The 18,940-nt window shown below is 46.6% G+C and overlaps 1 protein-coding gene across 3 annotated transcripts in view; it reads left to right on the forward strand.

Annotated features, from left to right (window-relative positions):
• Cables1 (Cdk5 and Abl enzyme substrate 1) overlaps positions 1–18,940 on the forward strand; it is a 108,535-nt gene that overhangs the window by 65,424 nt on the left and 24,171 nt on the right. The window contains exons 1-2 of one of the 3 annotated variants that reach the window (XM_047526595.1): positions 1,550–1,928; positions 2,140–2,217. The exons of 1 other annotated variant lie outside the window; for it this stretch is intronic. In XM_047526595.1, coding sequence (XP_047382551.1) covers positions 1,789–1,928; positions 2,140–2,217 — 218 coding nt within the window. In that variant the 5' untranslated portion in view covers positions 1,550–1,788. Of the gene's footprint in view, positions 1–1,549; positions 1,929–2,139; positions 2,218–18,940 lie in introns of those variants that run through there. One more of the 3 variants, XM_047526593.1, reaches the window with a different exon arrangement.

An 18,940-nucleotide genomic window follows, 5' to 3' on the forward strand; every position in this document is an offset into this window, starting at 1 on the left:
CTGTACCTGTTGGAGCTTCACCTTTGGCACATCTCTTACTGGCTTGTGCCCCATCGATTAAAATACTTAAAATCTGGTAGGTAATTAATGTGTAATGAGCATTAACTATTGTTATGCCTGCTTAGGTAAATTTGCAGGGACACCGCCACCTAGGAAGCTCTATTGCCAGGCTTCGTTGAAGAGCCATGGAACCTGGCTGGTATTGAGGAGGTGATTACTTGGGCCTTGGCCCCACTGACCTGGATGGCCCACTCAGGACATGATGCTTCTGTCCTCACTGCAGTTAGCAGAGTTGGGGTCTCAAGAATCTGATGAGAAATATCATCTTCCAACCACGTGTCTCTGCTACGTAGTTGTAGATGGGCGAGGCATGTGGTCCTTCAGCTGTCCACAGCACAGCTTCTCATACTTAGCAGCCTGGGTACTTAGCACAGAGGTCTGGAGAGTTGCCTGATCTAAGTATATGCTTCTGAAACAACTTCACCCAACAAGCTGGTCTGCAGTGAAGATGGTTCCTATTTATTGAGTGTTTACACTCTTTGCCAGGTGCTGTTCCAAGAATTCTCCCAGTGTGGACACATTTACTCTTCAAACATTCCAGTGAGATAGTTCCTAATTTTATCCCATTTTTTAGATGAGGAAACCAAGGCCCCGAAGAGTTAGTAAACTACCTGAGGTTATACAAAGCTGACAGCTGGTATTAGCTGGGAGTACTGCTTGTCCTGTAATTGACAGACAGCTGTGGCCCCACCCTCCCTTTGGTGCATCCTCTGATACTGCTCTACAGCCAGGCTGCCTTTCAGTGGCATCTTATGGAGGAGACATCATATGCTAAAAACCCTTGGACTTGCCCTCTGGAAGAGGAGGCAGCAAATGGTGAGCAGCCTAGATCACACCAGGGCACTCCTGGAAGTGCAAGTAAGGAGTGGAGACAGTAAAGAAGAGAACGAATGATTGGCAAAGGGTTGTGGTGGCAATCAGACAATCCCTGAAGGGGTAACTTCTTGGCTGGGTTTTGAAGAATCAATAGGAGTTCACCAAGTGTTGCAAAATGTGGTATCACAGAAAGAAGAAATAGCATGTGATGGACACAGGTATAAAATAGCAAGATTTTTTTTTTCTCAGGTTAGAATACTGCAAGTACTTTAGCATAAATGAATGATAAAACTTAGGGGGGAAATATTATACCATTGAGAATAGAAAGCAGAGTCGGTAACAGAGACCATGCCAGGGAACCGGACTTCCTCCCAGGACTGTAGGCAATCTAATAGCATAGTTTTAAAACAAGGTGTAAATTCCCAAACCTTGATCCTTACTGTAATACTATTTTCTCTGGTCTCAATATGATTATTGAAAGAAAATTGCAAAAGTAAGCAAGCTCCGTGTATGATGTATGTTGACCTTACTCTCAAAAGAATGTTGTTTTTAAATTTTTTTGACTCATTTCTCCATTTTTTTTCATCAGCAATTCCCTTTGGCAAAAGTTATTCTCAGATGCCAGGATAAGTACTTTGGAGGGTTTTGTTTTTGTTTTTTAATGTTTTTTTAAGTGGCTTTTGATTGCATAAGAGCATCGTGTAGAACCGTTTCCAGTAGTTTCTTTATGGCAGGAATGGAGGCTAAGACTGATTATGTAATTGTTCCCTCGATCTATTCTCAGAACCTAACACGTTGCTAGCATATAAAAAACCTAATGATCATAATGGCATCTGAGTGTCTTTCCTGCTCACGGTTTCTGGCGCTATTGCTCTTGCATTGTTTACTGCAGAAGAGAAATGAACAGTTTAAATGTGGCATGACCATTCACCAGCACTGCCCACCCCAGACTCAGCACTGCCTGCTCCGTCTTGCATGTGCAGCCCACAGCCAGCACCTCTTACGGGGGAAAGGATTCACGGATCGCTGGTGTTGCACGTGTTAATATTTGGGTGAGAGCGGCAGCATACTTCTGTGCTGAGGCTGCATTTTGCAAGGAGAGCAGAATACCATCTGTCGGAGGAGGTGGCGGGAGTATGCAAATACTGCTGTGAATCCTGTGAATGCTTAATTGCTGTAGACTTTTTTTTTTTTAATTTGAGTCTTTGCATTTAGTTTGTTGTTTGTTTTTTGTTTTGTTTTGTTTTGTTTTTCACTTTTTAGAATAGTCCTTATCAGTGGCAGAAGATCCTTCTGTAGTATATTTTCCGTGCTGCCGTATCGCGACAGTACCCAAGCCGGGTATGTATATGCATGCATGCTTTGTAGTTCTCTGGGTGAAAAGTTTGGATGTTGGTGTGCATAACGTGGCTTCCCTTTCCATGTTCGTGAACTTGCCTTGCTTTGATGCTGCAAATTTCAGTATTTGTGACTCTGAAAGAAAAAAGACGTTATGCTTTCTTTTCAGCCAACAGGCTTCCTTCTTGGTTGTGTGTGTGTGTGTGTGTGTGTGTGTGTGTGTGTGTACACGTATGTCTGTGTCTGTGTCCCTACCACTTTGCCTGTTCTTTCTAAATGTACATTTTGTCACCTTTCCCAATACTACAAAGCAAGAGCAATATGGGGCCCACTGTATCCCACGAGATCACAATGACTTTTGGAAAAAGGTAGGTAGGAAAGTAATCGGACCAAACTACGTGACTCTCTTAGCTCCTTGTCTCTTGGGAATTGGGTTTACAAACTGGCTCGAGCTGCCACTGCAGGGCAAATATCAAAACTAAGTGGCACCAAGAACAGGCATACATAATTAGCTACAGACTAGGGAAGCATTCCCCTCTTTAGATCAAAAAGCCTCTCTCCGTTGCCTCTGAGGGAAAAAGTAAGTAAGTGTGAATCTGTCCTCGCGAAGTGTCTTCTCCTCATCCCCACGCCTGCCGCCGGTGTTCATTCGTGTCTAGATCTCGGACCCCATTTCCATTCCACTGCATCCAGTGTCATCAGGGTGCTGCTGGGATTAGGGCAGGGCAGTTCGCTGCAGAGGATGTCGGAGCATCCTGGGGTATTGGCTCTGGCCCTTCATTCATTCACTAAAAGCTGGAACTGTCCTATGGTTGTTGTGACAGCCAAACACATTGCAGACCCACAAGGAGGGCAGTGTGGCCTCTGGTACCGATTCACCATTTATTCACCTTGCACCATCTCCATGAGCTCTGCCCAGCATTCCCATTGGCCACCACCTTCCCTGGCTCCTCTAGACCTGTCAGATGACACCCTGTTCAACTCACTGTGGTCCTTTCTAGACTCTACTCCAGAAACTCCATGGGGACAGAAAACGGCAGTCTTTATTCAGGGAAGCCTGGTGCAGCCATTGGTTTGGTGTGTGCCTTGAGAGCACCGATAGTCACACTGTGTAGTGAGCATGCATGTTTTGCGCTGGTCTGTCTTACTGTCTGCATCCTTACAACCACCTTGCAGAAGTGGTGTTCTGGGAAAGTCATCAGCAAATCTTGGAGCTCAGAGGTGTAAGGACCATCCGGCGGTGGTCAGATGGACTGGCCTGGAGCATGTTGCAGGACAGTTTTCTTTACCTAATCAACCTGCCATGACCCTGCAGGCTCATTTCCTGGGAAAATCAGTTTGTAGCAGCTCTCAGACCTGAGAGGTGACCCTGAAGGACCAGCTCTTTCATCTAGTTGCAGCTGGTAGCCCCAGGACCCTGAATATCCTGAGCGTGAACAGCCTGTGCGTACACCTCCAGGGGAATCTGCATCATCAGATGACAGCCCTTTGCCAGCACATCCTCTCCCAGCCAGGGATTGGGCAGGCATTGCAGAGTCAGCCTCTTTTCTTTGCACTTCCTGTGGGAACTTTTCCATTGACAGTTTTTCCTTTACTCTGTCCCATTCATTGATTTGAGTCTTACCTTGTGATCAGGTAGGTACTCAGGATACAGGGAGTGAAGGATGGGCCTGGTTCCTATCCTCCTGAACTTGAGACACAGAATTAGGCACAAGTAATTACAACTTTCAGTAGCTGCTGAAGATAACCCAGCAGGTGACTGCTGCGTCTTCCTCATCTGTCCAGCAGAAGGTTTTTCCATGTCCCACCCTGCAAGCCAGGCCAGACAAGTTCCTATTTGTGGAAACCTTTCCAAAATAAAATGGAGCACTTATGTTACCTGCCTCCCAGAGGGTAACAGATTCATAGGAGCTTGTGGTCACAAAGTTCCCAGCATGGCACCTGGCGTGCAGAGAGGTAGGTGGAACCAGCTGATCGAGAGCCTCTTATTTCTGACAGCTGAAGAGGGAATCAATGTGGAGAACTTTGAAGATTCAAAGTTTTTCACTTGGGCAAATCCCATACCTTCTGTGAGCTTGTTTGCCCCTCCCTAGAATAGGCAGGCAAGTTTACTACCATGCATGGTTCATTTGAAGATTAATTGAAGATAAATTTGAAGGTTGGGTGGAAAGCCATTAAGGATATGTTTTAACTAAAATTGCCCAGGAAGAGATTATCCAAACCCTTTCCTTAAGACATCCTTGTGGATCCACGTGGCCCTCCATATTTTTAAACATCTCAGGAAATGCTTAGCTGGCAGCCAGCTGGTGCTAGGAAGTGGTATCTGTCCATCCCTGAGTCTCCTTTCCACTGCCTGAATGCCTCACCTGTTGCAGAAAGGCCCACCTGACAGGACTGTCAGGGGATTTGGCCATTCTGCCTGTTGGCCCTGGATGGAGAAGGAAAATGAATGTGTGGAAGTGTGGAACGTAACCCTTTGCATCTTGGAATTGAGTGCATTCAAATCCACCACTCCTTGAGGAAAACAAGGTGCAGAAAAATGAATTCTGTAACAGAACACAGCTGGATTCTTTGCCATACCTAACAGACAAGGATGTGCCTGCTCAGCAGCGTGTTCTACCTGAGCACATGAGAATCCATGCATACAATTCAAAATATGGTATTTTTTAGCAGCAGGATTAAGAACGTTCTGTTCTTTTAACTTTCTCCTGAGCAGACATCTGTTTATAACTAACCTGTTTTCCATAATTAAGATGGCTTTTTACTAATTATTGAGAAACAACTCTGCTCAAATATTGATTAAAAATAGACTGATCAGTATATACTAGTAAAAGCATTAGTATAATAATAATATACATATTTCAAGCTGCTTTAGTTCATGTACATGTTAACTAATAAATTTAGTCAACTAAATTCCTTTACTTTTAAACTGAAGCCCCTTCTGTGACCTGGACATATACCCTAGAATGCCAGTGATGGAAGGGCCTTCAGAGGTCATGTAGTTTGTCCTTCCGGCTTTGCAGCTGAGGCACAGGGCAGGGGGCTGGGCAGCAGCTGTACAGCTCAGAACTCTGGCTTCTGGCACTCGTGTCTCTTTTCCTCATGCATGTGGACTAGGCCACGTGTGCAAGCACACGTCCCCAACGAAGGGGATAATACACAGTTCTAACTTTGTCACAAGAAAGTCATACAAACAGGAAACTCCAAAATTCCTCCACTGGGTACCTGAACCTCCTCTGCATGAGAAGCATCTCCCATGATTGCCTCATCTCTCTGCACCAGGTTTCCAACTTCTCCTGCTGCAGAGCATCTCCTAACTCTGCCTGCCTCTTCCTGGCTTGCCCTGCCTCACCTCCCTTGATGCCCCAAAGCGGCCCCAAAGCTTTGTTCTTCGTTTTAACCTGAAATGAACTGATTTTGGCTCCTGTCATCAGTTGGTCAAAGCAGACAGATCAGTCTTAGGAGTGGTTTTACTATTTATTTATTCATTTGTGATTTAGGCCATTGGTTCTTACCCCAGTAAGTGTGAGGTGCTGATAGAGTGCGGAGGGAATGGAGAGACACTGGTGCAGGGATGAGTTTCTAGTTCATGAAAATTGGCATCCCCAGGGAGGGGCTGGAGAACCCTTTAACTCTCCCCAAATTGTTACCTAAAAGTGTCTTGCTATGTAAAGCGCCTTTACCCCAGCCACCTTCACAAGTACATTGCCATTCTCACACGCTGCCTGTGTAGACCTTCAGGGGCTGCCACTGCGAGCAGAATTCATTCATGCACTCAGTCTGTTGAGCACCCGCCATTTGCCAGGCACCATCCAAGCTATGGAGATACAGTGGTGAACAAGAAAATGACTCTTACCTCATGGAGCCTAAACAGAAATCAGGTATGAGCAAACTCGCCATCAGACAAAATAGCAGATGTGAGTTTTAAGCAGTGTACAGTTGGAACACGGAAGAGTTCAGTGAATTCAGGCAGAGGGATCGTGGAGGACACCCCAGAGAAGGTGGCTCTTTAGTTAGACCTAGAGGTACGAGACCTGAGGGTTGTAGAGAAGACTGTGTTGACTTCTGAGGATGTTGGGAGCCCAGGCATGGTTGACCATGCTTGCCATGCAGAGAAAATTTGGTCCAACTGTGTTCAAGTTGGAATCCCATTTCTGGCCAACACTGCATCCTTGGGCTCTGTGTAGTCAGAGGACTGGACTAGGTCCTAGAATGTCCCTCATGTGCACTGGGCCCTCCGTCTCAGCCCCTCATCTGTAAGGTGGGGACATTTGACCCGCCTCTCCAAAGATCCTGTGAACTCAGATGGCCATCTTCTTGTTTTCCAGTGCAGCCCACATGGAAGCAGTAAGCCTCATAGAACAAGGACCTCATGAATGAGATGTGTTCTTCACACTTCCTACCTGGCGATGATCGGCAGCTCCTAAGAGCTCATGCCTGAGTAGTTGTTTCTCATCCAGCTTCTTTAAAAATGTGCAGATCCGGGGACTTCTTGTGGTTGTATTTGATATATTATTTTCTGGGGTGGGCCACAGGATAGTGGCCTGAACAACCTGGGCTCCAGAACAGTGTGAAATGTTTGTGGTCATTTGTCATGCCACCAGGTTATACTAAGCTGACATTAGGATGGTTCCCAATGTGATCTCTAGAGTTTCTGCTGGAAGCAGATGGCTCTGGTTATTTAACCAATGAGTTCAAAGTGCTTCCTTGCCTCGGTTTGTAGGGAACACTATTTGAGAGAAGAGTGTATTTCCTTAGGAATAACTTGAGTGTGGTCATTTGTGTGAACCTACTAAGAATTAGTAAAGCTGAAACCTGGACTGGGGTGCAGCTCAGTGCTAGAGCATTTTCCTAGTACTGCCAAAAACAAACAAAACAAAACAAAAAACAGAAAAACCCTCAAACCTAAATATTGCTTCCAAGGTGCTAGGCACTGTTTCTGCCTTCTAGAGATTCCCTTATTTCTTCCTCCCAAGAACTTCATAAGGTAGGTGCTCATAATATCATTTTGAGGAGGCTGGAGTGCAGAGGGTGTTAGCAACCTCTCTTACTGGTAGGAGGTATAGGTATATGGTCGCTAAATGCTCTGCCCTGTTGTGGGGCCAGCTCAGTACACAGAAGCAGTCCCCAAGCTTAACACACACTGGAGCAGCAAATGTGTCTCCCTTTATGACAGCCTTTGGGGGGTGGGCTTGCTGGCTCAGGACCAGCAGTTTCCAGGCAGTACCAGCTACTGTGCATCTGGGTGGTGGTGAAGCTCCAAGGTCAGGACCAGCTTGGCTCTTGTATTTATATGTGCCACACGAGGACCACCTCCTGGAACCTGTTGGCTGAGCTGTTAGGTGGTGACTTTCAGGGTTTTAGAGGTTGCTCCTTGACCCTGTGGCATTGGATCCTCCAAGGGCACACCCCAGGTTTCTCTGGGTAGAATCTTGAGTGAAAAATGTTCTGTGAATCCTCATGTGGGTATTTGTCATCTTAAGACCAGGAAATGTGTGTAGGGGGTGGCATCTATGTGGCACTGATGCTGCAGCTGTCTGAAGAGGCAGGTTCTTGTCATGACGCTGAAATGCCACCTACTCCTCTTGGGAGCATCTTCCCTGCTGTGCCCAGGTCACCCTCCAAACACCACTAGGGCTTCCTAAGGGTCTTTCCCCCCAAGTCTTGATCCAGTGTGTGAAAAGAATACATGCTTTTCTTGAGAAGGAGGGCCAGTTAGGTGGGATGGTGATGGTGTACAACGCCAGAAATGCCTTCTTCACAAAAGGTTGGGTGGCAGGACAGTTAAAGCACAGAGCTTTCTTAACTACTCCTAAAATGTTTGAGTTATAGAGTTGCTTGCCTACAGCACTTCAGGAATTCATCTGTGAGTTAAATGAGATCAGGGTGATGACTTTCAATGGCTTTGGAGGTTGCTGGTTTACCCCACGGCATTGGATCCTCCCAGGGTACACCCCAAGCATCTCTGGGTGAATCCTGAATGAGAACTGTCCTTTATTCTTTTCTTTTACTCTAGGGATTCAGTCATGCCTGCAGAACAAACCTCCTACCGTGGCTCTGAGGGACATAGGTGTGGAGTACAGGGTGGGTAGTATGCACGGTCCTGCGTTGCAGACAACAGAATCCTCTGTTGGCCAGGTTGGGGCAGAGGTTTTTCTATTGTGCAGATTCGCGGAGAGAAACCCAGATGGCCACACAGGGACAGCACAGTGGGAGGCAGTGCAGCAGAACCAGTGACAGCCATGCCCTGGGACTTCTGTCACAGAAACACTATTGCCACTGCCACCAGGCCTCGACCCCAGGCTTGCTAGAAGTGCTCCACCAGGTGTAATTCACTTTCTCTGCCAGGTTTCCCAGGAGCCCTTCCACTTGGCAGAATGGAGGCCCCCTTGGACATGTAGCATAGCCCTCCTGGGTGTGGTGAGCCCGTCTGTGATCTCTGCTATGGTGGGTCACTGAAGAATCCACCTGTGCCCAAGCCGAACCTGGGGTGGCCCCTGAAGACTCCAACCCAAGGAAAACTCTAATCCAAGACTCAACATCGTCCCCAGGAGAGGACCCTCAGGGCAGCCAGGGTCCCTAAGAAATTCCCACCCCAAAATTGTGCTCCCCTTAAGAGCAAGACAATTTTTGGTCAGAGTCCATAGATACCCAAATAAACTCCCAGTCCCTAGGGGTCTAAGTTCTGCTAGGCCCAGCAATAAGCAGCACCATCTTCAGCACTAGGCTTGGTGACGGGAGGGCCAGCCCTCCTGCTCTGCCCACTTGGACCTCTCTTCATACTGAAGCCAGCTCCTCACTCCACCTCACATCTGTGATTTCTTTCTTGTTCAGTTTAAGAAAATAGGTCTGAAATCAGATGAGAGCTGGAGTTTCTGCCCTTGTCTCCTTGTACTTTTCCTCAGTACTGGAGAAGACTTGGCACCTGCTCAGCCTCTTTCGTGGCCCTGGGCTTCTTCGCAGAGAGATGGGCCCTTCATGTTGCTTGGGTTCTCCTCCCTAGTGCCTTCTCTCTCCAGCCCCTCTCAGCTCCAGCAAGTGCTCATAGTTCCTTCATTTATAAGTTCTCCTCACCTGTGGGGCTCTTAGGCTTGGTGCAAAGTTTGGAAGACTGTTGTGTTCTCAGGGAGCTGTCCCAACCTTTCAACCTCCACCCCAACACCATGCCAAGGGTTCCTTCGTGTTCGTGGTGCCTCCACTTGGGCCCATTGTAGCACTTACAGCGAGTTAAAGTGTTAACAAGTATTGCTAACTTCTTTTTAACTGGAGGGTATGGACTGTGTCTTAGTCCTCGAGGCAGCTCCAGCACGGTGCATGGTGTATAGAAGACACTTGGGTTCCCTCTGTTGAATGGATGAGTGAAATGTTTGAGGGCACCTCCAGGCTTCTGAGAATTGCTTATATTATGGAAGATTTACATATTAATGTATATATGTGTGTTTGTTACATATATACACATATGTAGACGTGTATATATGGGAGAACATACGTGTATATATATATTTGTATTTTGCCCCAACAAATAATGGCCAGTCCACCTGTTTTAGTCAGCTTTTTCGCTGCTGTGACTAAATGACCCAACCAGCATGATTATAGAGGAGGAAAGGCTTATTTGAGGGCTCACGGTTTCAGAGATCTTAGTCCACAGAAGGCTGGCTCCGTTCCTCGGGGCTTGAGGTGAGGCTGAACATCATGGTGGGAGAGTGCGGCTGAGGAAGCAGTTCACATCATCTGGAAGCAGAGAGAGAATCTTCACTCTCCAGATACAAAATATGTACCCCAAAACCACGCCCCAATTCCCACCTCCTCCAGCCACAACCTACCACTTCAGTTAATCCCATCAGGGATTAATTCACCGATTTGGTTGGGACTCTCGCAACCCAATCATTTCTCCTCTGTACCTTCCTGCATTATCTCACATGTGAGCTTTTGGGGGACACCTCACATCCAAACCTTAACACCACCTTAGCAAGAGCAAGTCTTGTCTCTCAGGAGCCCTCAACCTGGCACTTGGTGCTTGTGGACCTCCCCAGGGAAATGGCAGAACTGCTTAGACAGCCAGGAGCAGGGGCCTGGGAGGGGACGACAGGTGATCTGCTGTAGACCTCGGGGCCCTGCCTCTCTGAGCACCTTTGCCACAACGAAAGTTGCTACACCTACAGTGACTAAAGAGGGTCTCAAGCCACCTCCAGATGTCAGCGCTAAGCCCCGGTAGGTGCCCCCTCCCCATCGGCCTGGCAGCCTATGCAGATCTTTGGCCTGAGCAGCGTGCTGCATCTTCAGTGCTACTCACAAATACTTGAACCCTTAATGTTAAAGCCAAGAAAGCCCAGGGCCTTTGACTGAGGTCACACCTGGCTTCCGCTGACTTCCCCGAGCCCCACTGGCTTGCCCTGGCTTTCAGCTGAGTCGCGCTTACCCAGCCCTCTGTCACATCTGGTTGTCTGAACTTCTTCAAACCAGCACCATCTGACCACAATATAAATAACACACAGCCTTATTTGACCAGATCAACACACGATCTTCCTTTTGTGTATGATGCTTCTGTTTAAGGCAAGGGACATGTTTGGGTGGAATCTAGCATGGTTAAGGAAGCAGTTTTCCCAGACCCAGTTCTGTGGGAAGGGGGAACTTCTCTCTGTCGCTGGAGCCTCTCCACATCCAGTGTGAGGCCAAGCCCTGCCTTGGTCTCCTCACCACCACCACAGACACACAGTCCTCATTGCCCGACCCTTTCTGAACCCAGCACGGCCATCTCTAATCAGGTACGTGTGTTAAGATGTCAGGACATACTGGCATGCTTAGATTGAAGACCGGCTACAAGGTTGTGCCCGCTCCATTCAAATTACATGGCCGTGAGCCTGTGGTCCCACCAGTCATTACCAGGGATGGATCTGTCTCAAAACAGCAGGCTGAGCTTGGAAAGCAAAACATACTCCTGAGGACATGGAAGCCCTTCCTGCACATAAGGGCCCTGCTATTTCTCAGGGTGTTCCTGAACTAAATTATTAAAGAATGCTTGAAATGGGAGCTGGTTTAGGTCATGCCAGTTCCATTGAGTTCAGTGAGAAGGTGCACTCTTCAGCCAAATGGAAAAAACGTGGAGACTGTCTAGGCCTGTAGCTTTCTCCTCTCTAGCTCCCACCACCAATTCCTCCTCCCCCCACCCCTTTTTTTTTTTAAAGCTTCAGAAGCCATTCTTTCAACCCAAGTTTACACAGAATGCCAATAAATAAATCAGCTAATCACAGAATTGTTCTAGAATGGGAATGAGAAACCGACTCCTCCTCTCCACCACCCCTTAGGAAAACTACCGCCCATGTCCAACCTTGCTGTCAGTGTTGGTGGTCATCTGAGCCAGGTGGATGGTGCATGGGATCGTGCTGGCAGCAGTCAGAACCTTAGTCCTGGCAAGTTAACTAGACTTCTTGATCCTGGGTTTACTCATTTATAAAACTGACCATAATGTCAACCTCGGGGAGCTCGGAGAGTGTTAAATGAAATATTCCATAAGAAAGCTCTGTATCCCTTCCAGGCTGTGTGTCCATTTCAGGTCCATTTTTGCCCCGTCCCAGGACTATTTCATTGCTTTCTAGAACTGCGCCAGTCTGGTTCACTGAGTTAGCCAGCAGCATGGTTCTGTATACACAGTGGATTCATCTTTAGATTTGCTTTTATTCGGACTTTTTTTTCCCTCAGTAGCACATGCTTATTAAAGCAAATTCAGAAAATCCATACAAATGAAAGGGGGGTGTAAATGACAGACTCACCTCCTAAACAAAGCCAACCCTAACATTTTGGTCTTTTTCCTCCCAGTTTTCCCCACTAGTAGGCTTGTGTGGAATGTGAAGATGATTGTTTGTTTTGATCCTTCTTGCCAGATCCCACCTTTCACAACAGCTTGCTGGTGGAACCCCGTTTCAGAGGAGGGGAACAGATGTTGCCCATTTTCCACTATAACTGTAACATCAAACCTCCCCATCACTGTAAACACTCTTCTCAGATGAGGCTTGTAAATTATACTGTTTTCTGGAAGAATCCCAGTCTTAAACCCGCTCTTCTTCCCTCAGCAAAGTTGCCAAGGCCAGCCTGAATCTCTGCCTTTTATCCACATTAGTCATCGCCTTCTCTATTCTAGCACGGATCTGTGGTTTGGCTTGGCCAAGTTTGGTGCATAAAAGGACTTGAAGGAACTTTCTCGACTCTTCCCCTGCTTAGTAAACAGCTCACCGGATGCCTGTACCTGAGACCACTCTCCTGTCACCCTCCAGTCCCCACCCCATACTCCTTGGTTGCTGTGACTCTCATGGGACTAGGGGTGGGAAATCTGGGAGCTGCAAAGGAATTTATGGGTTTTGATGTAGATAGGGAAGAAATAGTGGAAAAAACAGAACAGCTTAGGAAAAAGGAAACTGGAGTCCAGAGAAGGAAAAGGAGGTTCAGAGAGGAAGGCAGAATAATGCAGACTTTCAAAATGTAGGGGGTCAGTCCCAAACCAGGAAACCACGAGAGATTCTGCTTCCTCTTATTCCTTTACCCTCTTATGCCCTCTGACCTTTTGCTCTACGGCCAGAACTCTTGCTTGTATTTTGGGGCTGGTTTGGTTACATTAGAAACTAAAAGGGCACCATGTATATAACACAACAGCAATGAGAAATGCCTTCTGAGAGTCAGAAACTTGGCGTATAACCCACTGGTGAGTGAGAGAGACCACAGGCATGGTGTTGAGGGCATGTCCCGGGACTGTCCCTGTGCAAAAGGGAACTGATGCCAGTGCCCAAATGTTCTTAATTTCCAGAAACATTTGGACATCAGCAGGTATATGGATCTGACCAGAAGAAGGTAGAAATGAACCCAGTAAACTTGTGTTGGGAGGTCATGTGGAAAAAAACGAACTTGAGGATTCCAGCAAAAAGAGTTTCTGTGATGCGTGCAGAAGGCGTAGACCCATCTGGATACCCATCCATGACTGAGCGATAGTTTTTGGGTTCACTTTTACAGATGCATCAGTGACCATGTGGTGGAAATGGCCTCCCAGCGGAGTACAAGGTATCTCTGGGGGTGTGATTTTAAATTGTCAACAGCTTCCACATGGTGTTTATGTCCTTAGCTTTTGGCTTTCAGGGCATTCAGATGAGGTCATCCACTTGGGTCCATTTCCTGAGTGTTGATCATTTTGTGACACAGAGAACAGCTTCTTCTATTCTTAGAGAGAGCCTTCAAGCCTAAATGCTCACAGCCTGGCTCCAGGCCCATCCCCCCTTCCTCCCCACCCACTTTCCCCAGAAACTTCTCTTTTCGTTGTGGAAAATTACACATTCACAAACTGTGTTTCTTTCCTCACACAAGCATATTCCCACAGAGAGACCAATTCTGGAATGATCTCATGGGTGAATCATGCCATTATCCGGCTGTTTATAGGAGCTGCTTTTACACAAAGATTTTGGTGTAAGCTACATTAAGACCCCTTCATTGTCTGCCAGTTGCCCTTGTGGGATGGCTTATCCATGAAGTGCTGAGTGTGAGGGCGCAGGACTTCTAGACCAAAAGCTGCTTTTGATTTCACTTTTCTCCCATCAGCTATGAGCCTCGTTCATTGGCTCTGAACTTTGTTGATGTGATTCTCTGCTTTGGCACAAGTAAGGAGAGCTGATCCAAGATGGCAGCTACGTAGGGGTCTAAAGGAGCAGTGTGTGTTAGCTTTCTGTTACTGTGATAAATACTAGATATCATCAAATCATAAAGAGGAAAAGGTTGTTTTGGTTCATTGTCTTTGAAGTTTCAGTTCATGGTCTATTAGTCCCATTGCTTTAGGGCCTGTGGTAAGATAGTGCATCACAGTGGGAGGGGTAGGGGGTCCCACTCTCCCCTTCAAGGCCATGTCCCTTGATCTCAGACCTGCCACTGGGCATCACCTCCTAAAGCCTTCACCACCTCTCCATAGCATTGCCACTTGCTGGGGACCGAGCCTTTAACACACCAGTCTTTGGGAGACATCCCAGATCCAAACACTAGCAGGCAGTAAATGGGGCTTCCGCAGCTAAAATGAACACAGTGGGTGCATAATCTCTTAATTAAAATTAGTACACAGTGGTATTTCCTTTCCTAATCCAGCTTGCAAGCTTTGCTTTCTGTACAGCAAATCTCTGTCTTTATTCTTTTTGAAGAGTCTAGAAATCCTGTTAATATTTAATTGGCTCTTAAATTATTCACACATCAAAGTGTTTGAGCTATTGTTGTCCTTTAAAGAGCAAGTGCCCAGTGGAGAGTCGGGCTGGCATTCCAGGGTCTTAAGCTAGGCCACCATTAGAGAAATGAGCATGTTTAGAAGGCAGGATAACCCCATCTTGCAAGAAGAAAGCCCTGGATGCTAGTTAATTGGATCACAAACACTTTTTTCATCTACTTCCCAGGTGTAAAGGATTTAGATCATATATTTTTAAAGGAGGAATTCTAGTTCATTAATCATGTTCCCGAAGGAAAGAGCCATAGCTTGAACTTGGTATTATCTGATAGGGAATCTTGTTTTCCCATCAAGATCAATTCTGTGCATTATGGTTCAGTGAGCAGCCAGCTGGGCCTTTGCCAGCTTGCCACAAAGAGGAAATGAAAAATCATTTTGCCTTTTACAAAAGATGAAATCAGGAGTTGGCTATTTTATGGTTAATAGTAACCTAGATAATCCCCTTTGTGCACCAAGATATCTAGATTGACCATTCTCTTTGATCAGATGACCCCACAGTGGCAAAATCGCATCCCTTTGTTTGCTTTATGCTGCGGAAGCAAAGACTAAGACGGGTCTGGGGATTCCTACCAAGAAGTTATAGACTTTCAAGGAGAGCTATGTTAAATGAATCATGGGGCCGTCCTGCGCAGGGTGTTACAACCTCAAAATTAACCAGCCTTTTTTTCTGCTTCTTGCTTAAGGGTATAGGTGCTGTGTGACTCTCTCACCAAATATACTTTCACCTCTGATTTTAATTGCCTCACACCTTCCTTTAGCCCCTCCCTTGTTCCCCCTTCAACTACTCCTCTGGACCAGTTTCAAACATCCATCTTTGAAAAAAGAAAATCTTTGTGCTAGATTTACAAACGTACTTATTGCCTACCACCTCTGCAGAAGTTACCAAGCCTGCAGAGAAATGGGAAATAAGCTTGTGCAGGGAAGTAAGTCTAAGCAGAAGCATCACTGGGATATGGGAGACAAGGACCCAGGACCTTCAGTTGTCCATGGCTGCTTACCAGTGGTTCAGTTAGGGCATCTACAGAAATGAGATTTTCTCCTATCACCTGACTAATCGTGTTTACCTCTAAGTATAAGCTACAGCATTTGGACCTTAATAGGAAGGGACCAGGGGCAAGATGCATTCTTCCAAGGCACACCCCTAGTAATCTGTTTTCTCCAACCTGTCCCCATTTCCTATAGTTTCTAGCACCTTCCAATAATGCCATCAAAATTATTAATCTGTCAGGGGACCAATACACTGCTAAGGTCAGAGCCCTCCTGATCCCATCACCTCCCAAGAGCTCCACCTCCGAACAGTGCTGAATTGGGGACCAGGCCTTCAATACACAAGACTTTGGGGGATGCTTTCTAACTAAATCATAACAAATTAATATTTGAACTCTAGATCTATCTGGGGGAAAGAATAATCAAGACTTTATTTTTTACAGACTACATTTTGATTCATTGTACACAAATGGGGTACATCTTTTCATTCCTATGGTTATACACGATGTCTATTCATACCATTCACGTAATCATACATGTACATAGGGTAATGATGTCTGTCTCATTCCACCATCTTTTCATACCCCTCTCCCTCTCATTTCTCTCTATGTAATCTAAAGTTCCTCCATTCTTCTCTCACTCCCCACCCCGCCACCCCCATTATATATCATCATTGACTTTCAGGGAAAACATTCAGCCTTTGGTTTTCTGGGTTTGGCTTATTTCACTTAGCATGATATCCTCCAATTCCATCCATTTATCTGCAAATGCCTTATTATTATTATTCTTTTTAAAGAATCTGAAAAGTCCAACTTCAGTTTGCTTTTCCACAGCTTTCCACAGCTATTCCATGTTCTCTAGCTCTGTCTCCTGGTCCTGGAGGGGGGTAAGTGCTTCCATGTGAATCAAACAGATATTTTTATTTTCATAACTTTTATTAGAATTCAGAACAATGATGTTGGGAAACATCGAGATTTTTATCGCTACTCTACTGGGACTTCTGCTGAAGTCTCTTTCACTGGAGTTTCTTAAAGATTCTTTTTTAGTGAATGTGCACCCTTCACAGTTACTGTTTGCAGGCAGCACCAACCATGGTGCTGAAACCATGGGATAGCAAAGGCCATGGGTTTTTAGCTTGCTTTAATCTCACTCAAGGCCTGAGCAGTTATCAGTAGTATCAGTGGGTACACTGTAAAATTGCTGTCATCGTGTAGGTCAGATTCAGCCAGAGAAGGGCAATTTCCTATGGTTTATGTTAATTTTAGGTTACAATGATATTTACCAGAGCACTTAGCTAACAAAAAAATTTAACCCAGAGAAGTCTGTCAGCCTCTTCACAAAAGAGGTTGTGTTTTCCAGACCCTATCTTAACTCTACATGAATGCAACAGCTGTGAAAAGAAACCCGTGTTCATTAGAAGTGACTTACATGACCTGTTTTGTTTTCTGGTATGTGACTGTGAGCACCTATGTGTTCCAGGGTTCTCTTCGTTCACACCCACCAACATGGAAACCCCAAAGCCAGTGACAGCCTCTCTCTGAATCCAAGGGAGAAAGTACACAGAAAAGTGTGTGTCCCTGGCCACCATGAAGGCACTCGGTGGTCTAGAGTGATGTGAGTTATTATCATGCCAGTGGAGTGTTTAAAGTGTGAATGTAGCAGATCTCAGTGTACAAGACATGATCTCCTCTTAATCTGTTTAATATGAACTCTCAGCCCCGCTCTTCTTCAGGACTGAAAGGAATTTCAAATTCAGTTATCCTGGGATATCCCTCCCTCCCCTCTCATGTGAAGTCCTGGGGGTTGCTGTAATCCCTAGGACTTGGGGAGCACACGCTTCCTGCTGTTCTCCTGCACTATCAGCACCCAACTGCCACTGCCCCCATGACACTTTGGGCAGGAAGCTGCAGGCCACATTTGGGCTGTGAGCTCCTGGTATGGCTGGGAGCCCTGTTCCAGGATGCTGATGGGGTGCTGAGCTTGAGCACCCGGTGGTCGTTATTTTCCGCCCCACTGGGGGAAGCCTGCTGGGTCCTGCCATTAGGACGTTTGACATAGTCTCTTCAATGAGCTGGGACCTGTAGGGCAAAAGCACATCCACATCCCCAGAGACCCACCTCCTCTAGCCACACCCTACCTGCCTACAGTCACCATCTCTGTCAGGGGGATTAATGCACTGATTATGTTAAGGCTCTCCTAACCCAATCATTTTACCTCTAAACCTTGCATTGTCATGAGCTTTTGGAGGACACAGGATATCTAAACCATAGCATCAAAATTGGGTTCCTCAGCTGATCCCATTTCAAGTTCTCACTTGGCACAGGTGACCAGTGACCATCATGCAGTACAGCACGATGGGGTTTTGGTTGACAGCGCTGGCCTGTCCTGGTCTATACACTATTTCAGATGCAGTTGAAGGGGGACCCACCAGTCTTCTGTATTTTCTTTTTATTTTCTTACTCAGCTTGGCCCCAGCTGCTTAGAAAGTAGAATGACGTAAGTCAAAAGCCAGTGGGAAGTGGTGACTCCAGCAAGTCACACTAATTGTCCAGAGATTAGTTCCTCCGGGTGGGTGTGGTGGAGCCTCACCCAGTCCTCTTTCTCTTTCATGTGGTCCCTGGTGTCCCTGAGGCCCTTGGACAATCCACTGGGTCTGCAAATCCCTGTTCTTTTAAAGAGGATTTGGGGTTTAGCTCATGGGGAGAGGGATCTTAGGTTGAATATGAGCACATAGACTATATTTTCTGTTCCAGCTTCATTTCCCTTGAGGGGAAGTGCTGAGAAGAGGGTGAGGGACGAGCCGTGGCTGGTTTCCTCCTGTGATGTGCACCTTGAGCTGCAAGCAGACACCTGGCCTCCGGGCTGAGGCTGTCCCAGGGAAGCCTGTAAGACAAATGAAAAGGGGTGCAGTGAAAAAGCGCCCACATTTCATGCCATCTTTATGAACAGTACCAGTGAGACAGACTGCCCCTGCTCAGTAAATACGTATTTCAGCGTCTACCTACGAGATGCCGTGTAGACCGCCCAGCGCTCCCCCGGGAGTACTTTTAATACAGGCTTATTTTAACACGCTCCTTTCCCGTGGCCTTCCCACCCTGAGAAGATGTTCCCTTTTCTTCTATTAATTTCAGCCCTAAATAATGTTCTCTGTGTGGCAAAATGAAAACAGGAGAAAACTGGGAATTGGGGATTTGAGGCACATGTTCCTGTGTTCAGCTTTAGTGAAGTCGGAGTGTGTGGAACTGTGCCAAGGTCCTAGGCTGAAACCAAAGCCTGCTGTTTCCGTACCAGTGCTGCCGCTGCCGCCAGTCCCCTCGGTCCCTCCCCACCACAGGATTTCTGCCTCCTCGCTCTGCTCAATGTTTTCTTTGTAGGCATTTCTCCCTGAGTGGGTGCTCGGTTGCATTCATGTCTCCATCCTTAATTGCTTTAAGAGGGATTCTAGAAATTGCCCTGGATAGCTTAGTAGCACATGGGACAGTGGGGAGACGGTCT

Source organism: Sciurus carolinensis, chromosome 15, assembly GCF_902686445.1.
Source record: "Sciurus carolinensis chromosome 15, mSciCar1.2, whole genome shotgun sequence".
NCBI lineage: Eukaryota > Metazoa > Chordata > Mammalia > Rodentia > Sciuridae > Sciurus > Sciurus carolinensis.